At 37.2% G+C, this 14,461-nt stretch overlaps 1 protein-coding gene and 1 long non-coding RNA gene across 4 annotated transcripts in view; one reads left to right on the forward strand and one right to left on the reverse strand.

Moving 5' to 3' along the window:
- The first annotated feature begins 255 nt into the window (after positions 1–255).
- On the forward strand, positions 256–1,735 carry LOC147002605 (uncharacterized). Its single transcript, XR_015048384.1, has 2 exons — positions 256–318; positions 1,425–1,735. It is a non-coding gene; the product is annotated as an uncharacterized LOC147002605 (long non-coding RNA).
- An 11,379-nt stretch (positions 1,736–13,114) lies between these two features.
- Positions 13,115–14,461, reverse strand: part of LOC147002606 (amine sulfotransferase-like) — a 43,376-nt gene continuing 42,029 nt past the window's right edge. For all 3 annotated transcript variants that reach the window (XM_085842748.1, XM_085842750.1, XM_085842749.1), the window contains one exon: positions 13,115–13,515. In XM_085842748.1, the coding sequence (XP_085698874.1) occupies positions 13,394–13,515 (122 nt within the window). In that variant the 3' untranslated portion in view covers positions 13,115–13,393. The remainder of the gene's footprint in view (positions 13,516–14,461) is intronic.

Here is a 14,461-nt window from a genome sequence, read left to right on the forward strand (position 1 = left end):
GTCCCTTCAAATACATCTTAACTGTTTGCTTAGAAATTTGTGTAACTGAGTAAATAGGTAACTTGTTTTCCTGCAGCTCTTTGTAGTTCCTCCTCCTTTCAAAAGTCCTATAATAATATGATAGATTTTTACAAAAGTCAACTTTTACACAACTTACCTAGACAACTTCTAATGTATTTCCAAGTACATTACTCAACCAAAACAAACTTTGTAAGGGTTATTTGTACCTCAGCAACCCTTCAGTCCTTGCTGTTCTTAACACTGTAGCAGACTTGGTTCTGTTTCTGCAACTGATCTGCAACTGCAAGTAGTCAAATGGTAAATGTTTAGCATCTTTCAAGACTCAGCTTCTTCTCTGCATGACTTACCTACTCTTTTCTCTTGAATTTTCTGCCTTTCTCTTTTCTTTACCCTTGAAAGACAGTAAGGAACTACAGACCACCTGAAAACACCAACCTAAAAAAATGTATATGAATATCTCTTACCTACCTTTTTCCCTTCTGAGAGACAGTTTATGGTAAAAGACAGATACTAGAGTGACCATATGTAATAAGTAACAAATACTGGCAATTTCTTTCAGTGTGTTTTTTGAGGCAGCCTGACCTGACACTTTGCTCAGCAACCAGATTTGTTGGAAATCACAATGCTCATTTAGTGATAATGTGGGTAACCTGTTTTAAAAATTATGGTGTAAATGTCAAAATATCACTTCACCAACCAACTTGAAGCCAATACTTGTGAGTAGAGCCCAAGTACTCTGCTCCCATTACTCACCAGTCAGGTTGCCTAGACTTCAGCAAGCCAGAAAGATAATCACTAGAGACTTAACCCAAGCTACATCTTTCAGTTGTACTGACCTAACAACACCAAAAAAAGCTTCACATGGGTGACTCTAAGGTGAACACTTTTCTAGTTCTTCTTTGCAGATATCTAAACTCTGACTTGTATTAATCAAGTGGGTTAGAAATGAAATGTTGTCAGATGGCATGTAACATGGACAGAACTAGATTTTTTACTTTGACACATTAAATTTCTTAATGTACAAAGATATTCCTTTGGAATAAGCAACTGAAATATATACTTTTAAAGATATTGGACCCATTGATAACCTTTTACCTATTTAAGTATTAAGTAGAGATTTCACTGGCAGGTCCTGCACACACACTGGTCTGGACTGAATTTTGAAAATATGTAATCTCTCCTTTAAAAAAAATTCATAAAATAAAATAAAATAAAATAATAAAGAGATGTAATCAATCTCTCTCATCTATCTATCTCTATCTATCTTTGTGTGTGTTTCTGAATGAGGATAAATTTATTGAATTAGCTTAATTACTTTATTTCTTTCTTGACGTTAATTTCAATTAAAAGCTAATAATTGAGAGAAAAATCTTAAATAATATTCAAACTTTTTGTTCTTTGAGATTATTAATTGAGAACAAACTGTGGGAAACCAGACCCTCAACAACTCTCACCCTGAAGATTCGGCTGACCCTTTGATGTGAGTTATGTCACCCTCTACTTCATGTATCCACTTGGCACCAGGGACTGTTTAGATAGAGCCAACATTCCAGGATAAGCTGCAAGATGTTTGAAGCCTGCAATCAGCATCTGCCCAAGATGTCCATCCCTTTCTCTGTACTTTTATTATACTCCCTTGACCCCTCCCTATTTTCTCTCATTGTGTGCTTATAATCAGGCTTCTAGACTCCATTAAATAGACCTTGACAACTCTTTGCTTGGTCTGGCTCCCTTTTCTCTGCCCATTTCTCTTTCAGGCCTCGGTCCTCCTTGACCCAGGGAATTACTAAGTCCTGCTGTTGGGACACGTGCACAAGGAGACCAGGTGCTGGCACTGACTGTAAGGGACTTGTGACCCTGGTCAGGCCTGGTTTTCTGCTTCCCTAATGCTGTCACAGGTCCCACGCAATTGGATTGGAACAAAAGTTGTGTTCCACTCACCAGAGGTCCTAAGATTGTGTGGAGAGTCCTCTAGGGACCTTGGGGGTGTCTGCCAACTCCACACACAAGGTGTCCCGGTGCTTACGCCAACTAGAAAGAACTTGTCTGAAGTTCTTATAATAGAGATCCTTCACTTTCTTAGTTAGAGTCACACCAAGGTATTTTATATTATTTGTGACTACTGTGAAGAGTGTTGTTTCCCTAATTTCTCTTTCAACCTATTTATCCTTTGTGTAGAGAACAACCACTGATTTGTTTGAGTTAATTTTATATCCAGCTACTTGACGGAAGCTGTTTAATCAGGTTTAGGAGTTCTCTGGTGGAATTTTTAGGGTCACTTATATATACTATCATACCATCTGCAAATAGTAATATTTTGACTTCTTCCTTTCCAATTTGTATTTTCTTGAACTCCTTTTGTTGTTTAATTGCTCTAGCTAGGACTTTAAGTACTATATTGAGTAGGTAGGGAAAAAGTGAGCAGCCTTGTCTAGTCCCTAATTTTAGGGGGATTGCTTCAAGTTTCTATGCATTTAGTTTGATATTTGCTACTGGTTTGCTGTAGATTGCTTTTTTTATGTTTAGGTATGTGCCTTGAATTCCTGATCTTCCCAAGACTTTTATCATGAATGGATGTTGGCTTTTGTAAAATGCTTTCTCAGCATCTAACAAGATGGTCATGTGGTTTTTGTCTTTGAGTTTGTTTATAAAGTAGATTACATTGATGGATTTCTGTATATTAAACAATTCCTGTATCCCAGCCTACTTTATCATCATTGATATGTTCTTGGATTAGGTTTGCAAGAATTTTATTGAGTATTTTTGCATTGATATTCATAAGGGAAATTGGTCTGAAGATCTCTTTCTTTGTTTGGTCTTTAGGTGGTTTAGGTATCAGAGTAAATGTGGCTTCATAGAATGAATTGAGTAGAGTTCCTTCTATTTCTACTTCATGAAATAGTTTGAGGTTAATTGGAATTAGGTCTTCTTTGAAGGTCTGATAGAACTCTACATTAAAGTACTGGGCTTTTGGGGGGGGGGAAGGGGTTGTGAAACTATTAATGACTGCTTCTATTTTTTTAGGGCATATGGGGCTTTTTAGATCATTAATCAGATACTGATATAACATGGATACCTGGTATCTGTCTAGAAAATTGTTCATTTCATCCAGATTTTCCAGTTTTGTTGAGTATAGCCTTTGTAGTAGGATCTGATGATGCTTTGGATTTCCTCAGGTTCTGTTGTTATGTGTCCCTTTTCATTTCTGATTTTGTTAATTAGGATACTGTCCCTGTGCCCTCTAGGTATTCTGGCTAAGGGTTTATCTATCTTGTTGATTTATTCAAAGAAACAGCTTATGGTTTGGTTGATTCTTTGTATAGTATTTTCTGTTTCTATTTGATGGATTTCAGCCCTGAGTTTATTATTTCCTGCCGTCTACTCTTTTGGGTGAATTTGCTTCCTTTTGTTCTAGAGCTTTTAGGTGTGCTAGCAAGCTGCTAGTGTGTACTCTCTCTAGTTTCTTTTTGGTGACACTCAGAACTATAAGTTTTCCTCTTAGGATTACGTTCATTGTGTACCATAAGTGTGGGTATGTTGTGGCTTCATTTTCATTAAACTCTAAAAAGTCTTTAATTTCTTTCTTTGTCTCTTCCTTGACCATGTTATTATTGAGGAGAGTGCTGTTCAGCTTCTACATCAACGTTGGCTTTCTATTATTTATGTTGTTATTGAAGATCAGTCTTAGTCCTTGATGATCTGATAGGATGAATGGAATAATATCTGTATTTTTGTATCTGCTGAGACCAGTTTTGTCACCAATTATATGGTCAATTTTTGAGGAGGTACCATGAAGTGCTGAGAAGAAGGTATATTTTTTTTTGTTTTAGGGTAAAATGCTCTGTAGATATCTGTTAAATCCATTTGTTTCATAACTTCTATTAGTTTCACTGTGTCTGTTTAGTTTCTGTTTACGGGATATGTCCATTGATGATAGTGGGGTATTAAAGTCTCCTCCCTATTATTGTGTGTGCTGCAATGTGTGCTTTGAGCTTTACTAAAGTTTCCTTAATGAGTGTGGTTGCCCTTGCATTTGGAGCATAGATATTCAGAACTGAGAGTTCATCTTGGTAGATGTTACCTTTTGATGAGTTTGAAGTGCCCCTCCTTGTCTTTTTTGATAACTTTGGATTGGAAGTCAATTTTATTCGATATTAGAATGGCTACTCCAGCTTGTTTCTTTGGACCATTTACTTGGAAATTTGTTTTCCAGCCTTTAACTCTGAAGTAGTGGCTCTTTTCCCCTGAGATGGGTTTCCTGTGTGCAGCAATATGTTGGGTCCTGTTTATGTAGCCAGTCTGTTAGTCTATGTCTTTTTATTGCGGAATTGAGTCCATTGATGTTAAGAGATATTAAGGAAAAATAATTGTTTCTTCCTGTTATTTTTCTTTTTAGAGTTGGGATTCTGTTCTTGCTGCTATCTTCTTTTAGGTTTGTTGAAGGTTTGTTTTCTTACTTTTTCTAGGGTATCATTTCACTCCTTGTGTTGTAGTTTTCCCTTTATTATCCTTTGAAGGGCTGGATTCATGGAATGATATTGTGTGAATTTGGTTTTGTCATGGAATATTTTGGTTTCTCCATCTATGGTAATTGAGAGTTTTCCTGAGTATAGTAGCCTGGGCTGGCATTTGTGTTCTCTTAGGGTCTGTATAACATCTGTCCAGGATCTTCTGGCTTTCATAGTCTGGTGAGAAATCCATTGTAATTCGAATAGGTCTTCCTTTATATGTTACTTGACCTTTTTCCCTTACTGCTTTTAATATTCTATCTTTATTTAGTTCATTCATTGTAATGATTATTATGTGTCAGAAGGAATTTCTTTTCTGGTCCAGTCTATTAGGAGTCTGTAGGCTTCTTGTATGTTCATGGGCATCTCTTTCTTTAGGTTAGGGAAGTTTTCTTCTATAATTTTGTTGAAGATATTTGCTAGCCCTTTCAGTTGAAAATCTTCATTCTCTCCTATACCTATTATCCTTAGGTTTGGTCTTCTCATTGTGTCCTGGATTTCCTAGATGTTTTGAGTTAGGATCTTTTTGCATTTTGTATTTTCTTTGATTGTTGTGCCCATGTTCTCTATGGAATTTTCTGCACCTGAGATTCTCTCTTCCATTTCTTTTTTTTGTTGTTGTTGTTTTTTTTTTAAAGATTTATTTATTTACTTATTTATTATATGTAAGTACACTGTAGCTGTCTTCAGACACTCCAGAAGAGGGAGTCAGATCTTGTTACCGGTGGTTGTGAGCCACCATGTGGTTGCTGGGATTTGAACTCCAGACCTTCAGAAGAGCAGTCGGGTGCTCTTACCCACTGAGCCATCTCACCAGCCCCCTCTCTTCCATTTCTTATATTCTGTTGCTAATTCTATGGTTCTTGATTTCTTTCCTAGTATTTCTATCTCCACAGTTGTCTCCCTTTGTGATTTCTTTATTGTTTCTACTTCCATTTTTAGATCCTGGATGGTTTTGTTCAATATTTCACCTGTTTGATAGTGTTTTTCTGTAACTCCTTAAGGGATTTTTGTGTTTCCTTTTAAGAGATTCTAACCTGTGTTCTCCTGTATTTCTTAAAGTCCTCCATCATCAATATGAGAAGTGACTTTAGATCCATATCCTTGCTTTTCTGCTGTGATAGTGTATCCACGACTTATTGTGGTGGAAGACCTTGGTTCTGATGATGCCAAGTAATCTTGATTTCTGTTGCTTCTGTTGTTATTCTTGCCTCCTTACATATGATTATCTCAAGTGCTTGTTGCCCACAGTATATCTGATTGGAGCCTGTCCTTCCTTTAATCCCAGTTGATTCAGGACTCCTCAGAGTCCAGCTTTCTCTGTGATCCTGTGATTCCGGGACCTTGTGAATCTGAGATTCTGGATGTGTCAGAGCTCTTGGCAGTTAAGCTTCCTCTGAGACCCTGAGATCCTTGTGTAATCAAACTCCTGCTATCCTGGTATGCTGAAATCCTAAGATCATGGGCATCTTAAGGTGCCTGGAAGTGTTGTCTCCTCTGGGGACCATGGGGCTGTCTGGTGTGGTCAAAACAAAGGTATACCAGCACCAATCAGAAGTAATCCAAGCCGATTATCAGGCAGGGCTCCTATGTCCTTACTGCTGCTGTCACAGGCCCATCATGATTGTTTTGGAACAGATGTTGTGTTCCACTCACCAGTGATCCTAAGATCTTGGGACTGCTAGGGCGCCTGCGGCATGGAGAGTCCTCTGGGGATGTGGGACCATCCTCCAAGTTCATGCCCAAGGTTGCCAGGAGCTGGCACCAACCACAATGAGTGTTCTTTATATATATATATTTTTTTTTAATTATGAATTTTCTTCATTTACATTTCAAATGCTATCCCAAAAGTCCTCCATACCCTCCCCCTACCCCTCCCACTCCCACTCCCACTCCCCTACCCACCCACTCCCACTTCTTGGCCCTGAAGTTCCCCTGTACTGGGGCATATAAACTTTGCAATACCAAGGGGCCTCTCTTCCCAAAGATGGCTGAGTAGGCCATCTTTTGCTACATATGCACCTAGAGACACAAGCTCTGGGGATACTGGTTAGTTCATATTGTTTTTCCACTTATAGGGCTGCAGAGCCCTTTAGCTCCTTGTGTACTTTCTCTAGCTCCTCCATTGGGGATCCTGTGTTCCATCCAATAGCTGACTGTGAGCATCCACTTCTATGTGTGCCAGGCAATGGCATTGCCTCACAAGAGACAGCTATATCAGGGTCCTTTCAGCAAAATCTTGCTGGTGTATGCAATGGTGTCTGCGTTTGGAGGCTGATTATGGGATGGATCCCCGGGTATGGCAGTCTCTAGTTGGTTCATCCTTTCGTCTCAGCTCCAAATTTTGTCTCTGTAACTCCTTCCATGAGTATTTTGTTCCCAGTTCTAAGAAGGGGCAAAGTGACCACACTTTGGTCTTCGTTCTTCTTGAGTTTCATGTGTTTGGCAAATTGTAACTTGGGTATTCTAAGTTTCTGGGTTAATATCCACTTATCAGTGAGTATATATCATGTGAGTTCTTTTGTGATTGGGTTACCTCACTCAGGATGATACCCTCCAGGTCCATCCACTTGCCTAGGAATTTCATAAATTCATTCTTTTTAATTGTAGAGTAGTACTCCATTGTGTAAATGTACCACATTTTCTGTATCCATTCCTCTGTTGAGGGACATCTGGGTTCTTTCCAGCTCCTGGCTATTATAAATAAGGCTGCTGTGAACATAGTGGAGCATGTGTCCTTATTACCAGTTGGAATATCTTCTGGCTATATGCCCAGGAGAGGTATTCTGGGATCCTCTGAGAGTACTATGTCCAGTTTTCTGAGGAACTGCTAGACTGATTCCCAGAGTGGTTGTACAAGCTTGCAATCCCACCAACAATGAAGGAGTGTTCCTCTCACAATGAGTGTTCTTAACTGCTGAGCCATGTCTACAGCTTCAGCTATTTCTATTAGTAAGGCTCTGAAGTAGAACTTGAAATAAATTGTGAATATTCACTCAATTTTTCTCAGGATTACTTTGGCTATCTAGGGTATTTCGTATTCATATATAATTTTTGTTTAGAAAGTCATATATGTGTATGACACATCATGTTCCTCCACTCTCCTCCTTTTAAGCTTCCAGTCTCTCTCCATTTCCTTAAGTTCAGAGTCTCTTATTAATTATGATTATTACATATACATATGCATATTGGCTGATAAATGCAACCTTTTAAATTATTGGCCCTATGTGTTTACAGCTGATTCTTTAGGATTGGCTAGCCTATTGGGGAAACTCAAGTCTGGAGAAGTCTGGTATTCTCTCTCTCTCTCTCTCTCTCTCTCTCTCTTTCTCTCTCCCCTCTCTCCTCTCTCAGCAAACATTAATTTACTGTAGCTTTTCTTATAGAACTGATGTTTTGTCAGAGATACAAGTTTTGTGAAATGTCATACAGAGGTTTTGATGAGGTACTACATCTGTAGGTTATTATTAGTAGTATAAATAATTCTATAGTATCAAATCTCCCCATACATGAGCATGAGAGATATCTCTTCCCATCTTTTAGTATCTGCAACTTCATTTTTAGCATTTTAAAGTTTTTATTGTAAATGTCTTTCACTTCTTTGGTGTTCTGATGTGCTATTTAAATTTTACATCAACCTACTACAAAGTAGAGTCACTTTGGAATCATGAAACTCAGTTGAGAAAATGCCTCAATCCAATTTCACAATTTCTTGATTGAAGATTGAAATAAGTGGTGTGACACTCTGAGTTGATGGTCCTTAGTACAATAAGAAACTAGTCTGAACCAGTGATGGAATGCAAGCTGGTAATCAGTACCCCTCTGTGGCCTCTGCATCAGTTCCTGCCACCAAATCTCTGCTCTGAATTCCTTCAGGGATAAACTGTGATGAAGAATTGTAAGCTGATTAAACTCCTTCCACTTTCTATAATCATATAGGGTTTATGAACACATGGTAAAATTATCTAATATTGGACCTATGTTTTTAGGGCTGACCCTTTAGGATTGGGTAGCCTATGTGGAAACTCATGACTAAAAGCCAATTTTCTTTGGTCATGGTATTTTATCAGAACAATAGAAGTCCTAATTAAGACAACTGGTTTCTTCATTTAATTTTAAAACTACCTTTATCTATTTTTATTCTTTAATCATTTTTTTTTACAGTCCAGACTATATCCTCTTTGAATCTGCCCCAACAGCTCCCCATCCCGAACCTCCCCCACCCATTTCCAAGAGGATATCCCCACTCCCCACCCTCACCACACCAGGTCTCCACATACCCTGGGGCATCAAATCTCTCAATAGTTAGGCCCATATTCCCACACTGGGGCCAAACCAGGCAGTCCTTTGCTATATATGTCTTGGCAGCATCATATTGGCTGGTGTATGCTACCTGGTTGGTGGCTCAGTGTATGAGAGTTCTTGGGGGTCCACTCAGTTGAGACTGTTGGTCTTCCCATGGGCCCACCTTTCTCCCAGCTTCTCCCAGCTTTTTCCCAATTCAACCACAGTGGTCCCTAGCTTCAGATCATTGGTTGGGTCTCTCAGCAGCCATCCATGCTAGGCTCCTGTCTGCAAGCACACCACAGCATCAGTAACAATATCAAGGCCCTGATCCTTTTCTTGAGTTGTGTCCATCTTTATCTTAACCTAGATTTCATTATAAATTTGATAGAATCTAGATTCACTTGGGAAGAGATACTCAACTGAAGGATTGTTTCCATCAGATCTCAGTGGTCATGACATGAGAGACTGTCTTAATGAATAACTGATGCAAGAGAGCCCAGTTCACCACATGTGACACAGTCTCTAAACAGGAATAAGAATGTGAATTGACCATGATCCACAAAATAAACAAGTAAGAAAAATTTCTCAATGGTTTGTGCTTCTGTTCCTAATCTCTTCCTTCTCTCCCCTTTCAAAGATGGAATGTATAAGTCAGTGCTAATATAAATCCTTTCCTCCCAAAAGTAACTTTTGATCATTGTACTCACACAGAAACAGAAGGCAAATGAATTCTTGGTGAGGCTAATTCCCAATCTTTGCTGTTTACTTTTCTTTGAAGCAATTTTGAATAAAATTATTTTCCTAAATTCTTTCTTGGTGTGTTTCTAATTTCTATCAACAAGACATCATTTCCTGACAAGAATATAGGATCTTTTTCCTGTTTGTATACATTTAATTTCTGTCTCTTTATGATCTTGTCTACATGCTTCAAGCCCAATATGAAAAAAGAGCTGAGAAAATGAACAACACCCTTGTCTTGCTCCTGACTATAGTGAAATATTTCAGTTGTTAAACATGTATTATATTGGTGACTGTAGGTTTGCTGTATTTAACATTCATTATTTTGTTTGAATTTGTTTATATGGTGGATTAAATTAATGGGTTTCCATGCCTGCACCCCTGGAATGAAGTCCACTTAATCATGGAGACCGTTTGTTTACATGTGTTCTTGAATTTGATTTGCAAGTATCTTATTGAGTATTTTTGCATGGATATTCACAAGGGAAATTATTCTAATGGTCCCTTTTTTTGTTGGGTCTTGTGCAGTAGCATAACTGTCACTTCATAGAACGAATTAAGTAGTGTTTCTTCTGTTTCTACTTTGTGGAATAGTTTGAAAACTATTGGTACTTGGTCTTCTTTGAAGATGTGGTAAAATTCTGGACTAAAAGCATCTGGCCCTGGGCCTTTTTTAGTTGGGAGACTTTTAGTGACTGCTTATATTTCCTTAGATATTATGGGATGTTTATATGGTTTATCTGATCCTGATTTAACTTTGTTACATAGTATGTGTGTAGAAAATCATCAATTTCACCTAGAATTTCAGTTTTCTTGAGTATATTGTTTTGTAGTAGGATCTGATGACTTTTGAAATTCTTCAGGTTCTGTTGTTTTGTCTCCTTTATCAATTCTGATGTTAGTGATTTTGATACTGTTTCTGGATCATCAGTTTGACTATAGGTTTATTTCTCTAGTTGATCTTCTCAAAGAACCACCTCTGCAGCCAACCATCCTAGAACTCCATGATCTCTTTGAACTTTCAATGTGGTTAACAAGCAACACATGTATTTAATCTGATCTGTAGCCTCCCATAAACCTGAAGCAGGCTAAACCAGAACTTGACCTTGCTGCCACTAAGGAAATTATCTAGGGTGGAGCCTTCCTCCCTAGATCACTCTAATGTTCTGCCACTGATTCTGTTCCTCTTCAATATTCTGCTATCTGCTGAGAGCCCGCCCCCCTCGGGAGCTATTCCAGAGAATATGTCCTATCCTGCATGTCATCACCTGCAGCTGGTTCCAAGCTCCAAAGATGAATTGGCAGAAATGGACTCTCCCCCCCCCCTTTTATTAAGCGTGTCTGCCATTTAAAATTTGAACCTTCATCAGAACACTGTCTTGGTTCCATATTTCTCTTGTAGCCTAGTTTCCCTCTCTTTCAGCGCTGGTCTGCTATTCAGGTGTACTCATCCTTGTGACCCACTGGAAAGCTCTAAATGCTGATCCATCTAAGTGGCTAGTGATTGGGAAGAGAGATTGAAGGGTTGGCAATCATCCTGGTGCAGCACCTTTGTCATAGTCTTAAATAGGAGCCTGGCCCATTCTTTCACAATTGGGATAGTAGCTCCTAAGAATCAACAAGAGTCATGAAGATTGAAATGCATCCAGGACTTTATAAGTGCCTTCTGTGAAGCTCAAGACCAGGTTATTTTCTATGTAGCACTTTTCCATAAAGTTGAGAGACAGGAGATATCCCTCAGAAGGTCCACCACCTTTAGAGAGGAAGAAAGCAGAAGCAGTTTGGTCTTCTGTGATTGTCCTAACCTTGAGGCTTCCACTTAAGTGAGGGCATCTGAATTATCTCCCAATTCTTTAACCTCATGAAATCAAAGCTACAGCTTCTTTAAAATCCGTCATTAGCCTGTACCAGATGCTTCCTTTTCAATCCACTAGGCATGCTTTTCCCAAACTACAATTTCTACAGTGTGTGATATAAATTTTTTTCACACATCATTTTGTCTAACCTCACTGGGAATAGGAATTTTAGATTCAACCAATGAGCTCTATTTTCAATATGTAATCCTTTGTGCTTGACAAACTATAAATCGCTTTCTGCTTCTTACATTTTGTATATATTTCAGAATAGATTCAATAAAATTCCTTTCTAGTAATCCATAAATCACATTAATGAAATACTATATTTTGTGTGAATATATTAGAATCAAATTATTCTTATTTGTAACAAAATATTTGACTAAGATATTCCTGCAACAGATTCAAGCTATCATGATGCTCTCTGTCAATGAAGCTAACTAACCATGGCACCTCTGGACCTAGGAACTAACGTAAATCTTTCTCTTCTTAAATAGACTCTCTCATGTATTTTCCACATAGTAAAAGAATGTGATACAAGTCAGGATTAGTGGTGCACACTGTTAATCCCAGCACTCAGAAATCAGAGCCACGATAGTCTGTGGCCAGTCTGATCTACATAAGTGAGCCCAGGATACCCACGACTATTTAGATAGACCCTGTCTCAAAATAACAACAGCAAAATTTCCAAAACAACAAATGAATATAACATACACCATGATCATTTAAAGTGCCATTGATTTATTTGTGCTTACAAGGACAGTATGATATAAGTTATCTTAACCAAATGGCTATACAGTAAAGGATTGTCTTCAGGGCCTGGTGTTACTAGTACATGTTAGAAGGGACTAATTCGAGAAACTCATATGTATGAAGCATACCCTTGGATGGGATAAGCTTCCTGCTTTTTCTTCTCTTTCATCCAGTAATTGTGGAGAGAACTATTTGCTCTGCCATATTTTAAAATGTGTATTGCAAAACTGTAAGCCAACAGTACATTTACAACAGTTGAAACCACAAACAAAAATCAATTTTTGATCTGAATAAATTAACCATTTTGGGTATTTAGTTACAATGATGTAAAGCAGAACATGTGGGTTCCATTTGATGACTGTTATGAATACTGCTACTGTGAGGATATTTTCATGTGTTGAACAATCTTTCCATTCCAAAAGTAAACCCTACCCATTCATATCACAAGTTTGGCTGTAATTCATAAGGCCACTACCATATGTATACATGATCCAAATTTATTAAACATTTTGTCTACAGTTGCTTTACTAATTATATTCATTCTTCATTGAAAATTTTGGATTCACCTTTATTTCTAGTTATTAAAGTGACTTCATATTAAATGTTTAACCATTACATTGATATGGTATGATTTCAATTAGTGATACATGAAAAGAGAACTGTTTTCATCCTTTTACCCTGTGATTAAACTGACAATTATTTAATTTTTGATTTTTATGTCTTTGGCAAACTGAGACCTGTTAACACTGTTTTTAAAAAGCATATGAAATTTGCTTATATATGCCATTTGTCTTTATGTCACACAGCATATTCTATCAAACTTACTGATTTTGAACAAAATTAACTGGAGTTTAATTACAAGAATAAAGGGATTTCTAAATGATTTTTTGACCCTGAATTAATTGAAGAGAAAAATGTGAACTATAGAATACTCAAAAAAATATATCTACGAACTGTGTTTTATGCTTTCTGTTATATCACTTGTTTGCTTTCTTATTTTTGAATTTTGGGTTTGTTTTGTTTTTAGTTTTTTTGTGTGTTTTTGTTAATGAAACCAATGCTCATAGCTCCCTTTGAAAGTCATGTTATGGCAAACAATCTAGGCATAAGTTATTCATTTTGTAGATAAATTTTTCTTTAAAATTAAGATTTAAATGAGAGAATACATTAATTTTAACATTAAACTACATTATCTTCATAGTACATTTTCATATTCACATGGAGATTAAAGTTCTACTTCTCATTTATATCCCAGGTGAATTTTAAGGGGATGTTTTTCATGTTCATATGAAATATCTTGTCAAATCTTTCACTTTGATCCACAGTCAAATGATGTTTCCAGTCCCCAATGATACCTAATAGGAGAAGCACAGAGCAGTCTCTACATAAACAGTACTCTACTGACTTTAACTCACATTGCATATCACTAAATTCTCAGTAGGGATCAGGTGGATACCTCTCCTTTTATCACTGATCAGTAAACTAAACTTTCCTTTAGGAGCATAGTATATATATATCACAAGTTACTACTACCTAACCATACCAATTTTTAGAAAAAAAAAACTTCATTAAATATTAAACTATATTAGAACCTTAAAGCTATATTTTGCCATCTAACAATTCTTAACTTAAAAGAAATACTATATTTCAAAGCAACCTCATGAGATACATGTGAGACTTTTCCAAACACACACACACACAAATGAATTTTCACGGTTTCAGCAAGTAAAATCAAAGTGACACAGTGTGTCAGAAGAGCCAATGTCATAATTCTACTAGACAGGAATTTTAAATAGTCAGTTGGTAATGGCACATGCCTTTAATCACAGCATGTGGAGGGCAGAGACAAGCAGATTTTTGTGAGTTCAAGGGCAACATGGTCTGCAGAGTGAGTTTCAAAACATACAGGGCTACACAGAGAAACCCTATCTTGAAAAAAAACAAAGTAAATCAAATAAAAACAAAACAAAACAGAATTTGGAAGGATCACTACTATATCATTTAAAGGCAAATAGTCATTTGGGATCTACAGCTGTCCGAGATGAGAACATTAAATTATTGTTTGCATTTCGGACAGATGGTGAGCTATTCTCGGTAAGACATTTGGTCTTATTGAGAATGAGATGTAAGAGTTGACATTAAGTGGCAGAACAGACAAAGAAGAAGAGTTCCTGAAAAATATGAAAATCCAGAGATAATACAATATAACCCAGTGCCCATAATAATGATGTTTGGAGAGCATTATAAGAAATTTTCTTTCTTATCCACACCTGCTAGCTCATAATGAGATTATAAGAATGT

Source organism: Mus caroli, unplaced genomic scaffold, assembly GCF_978045245.1.
Source record: "Mus caroli unplaced genomic scaffold, Mus_caroli_1 scaffold_9, whole genome shotgun sequence".
Lineage (NCBI taxonomy): Eukaryota > Metazoa > Chordata > Mammalia > Rodentia > Muridae > Mus > Mus caroli.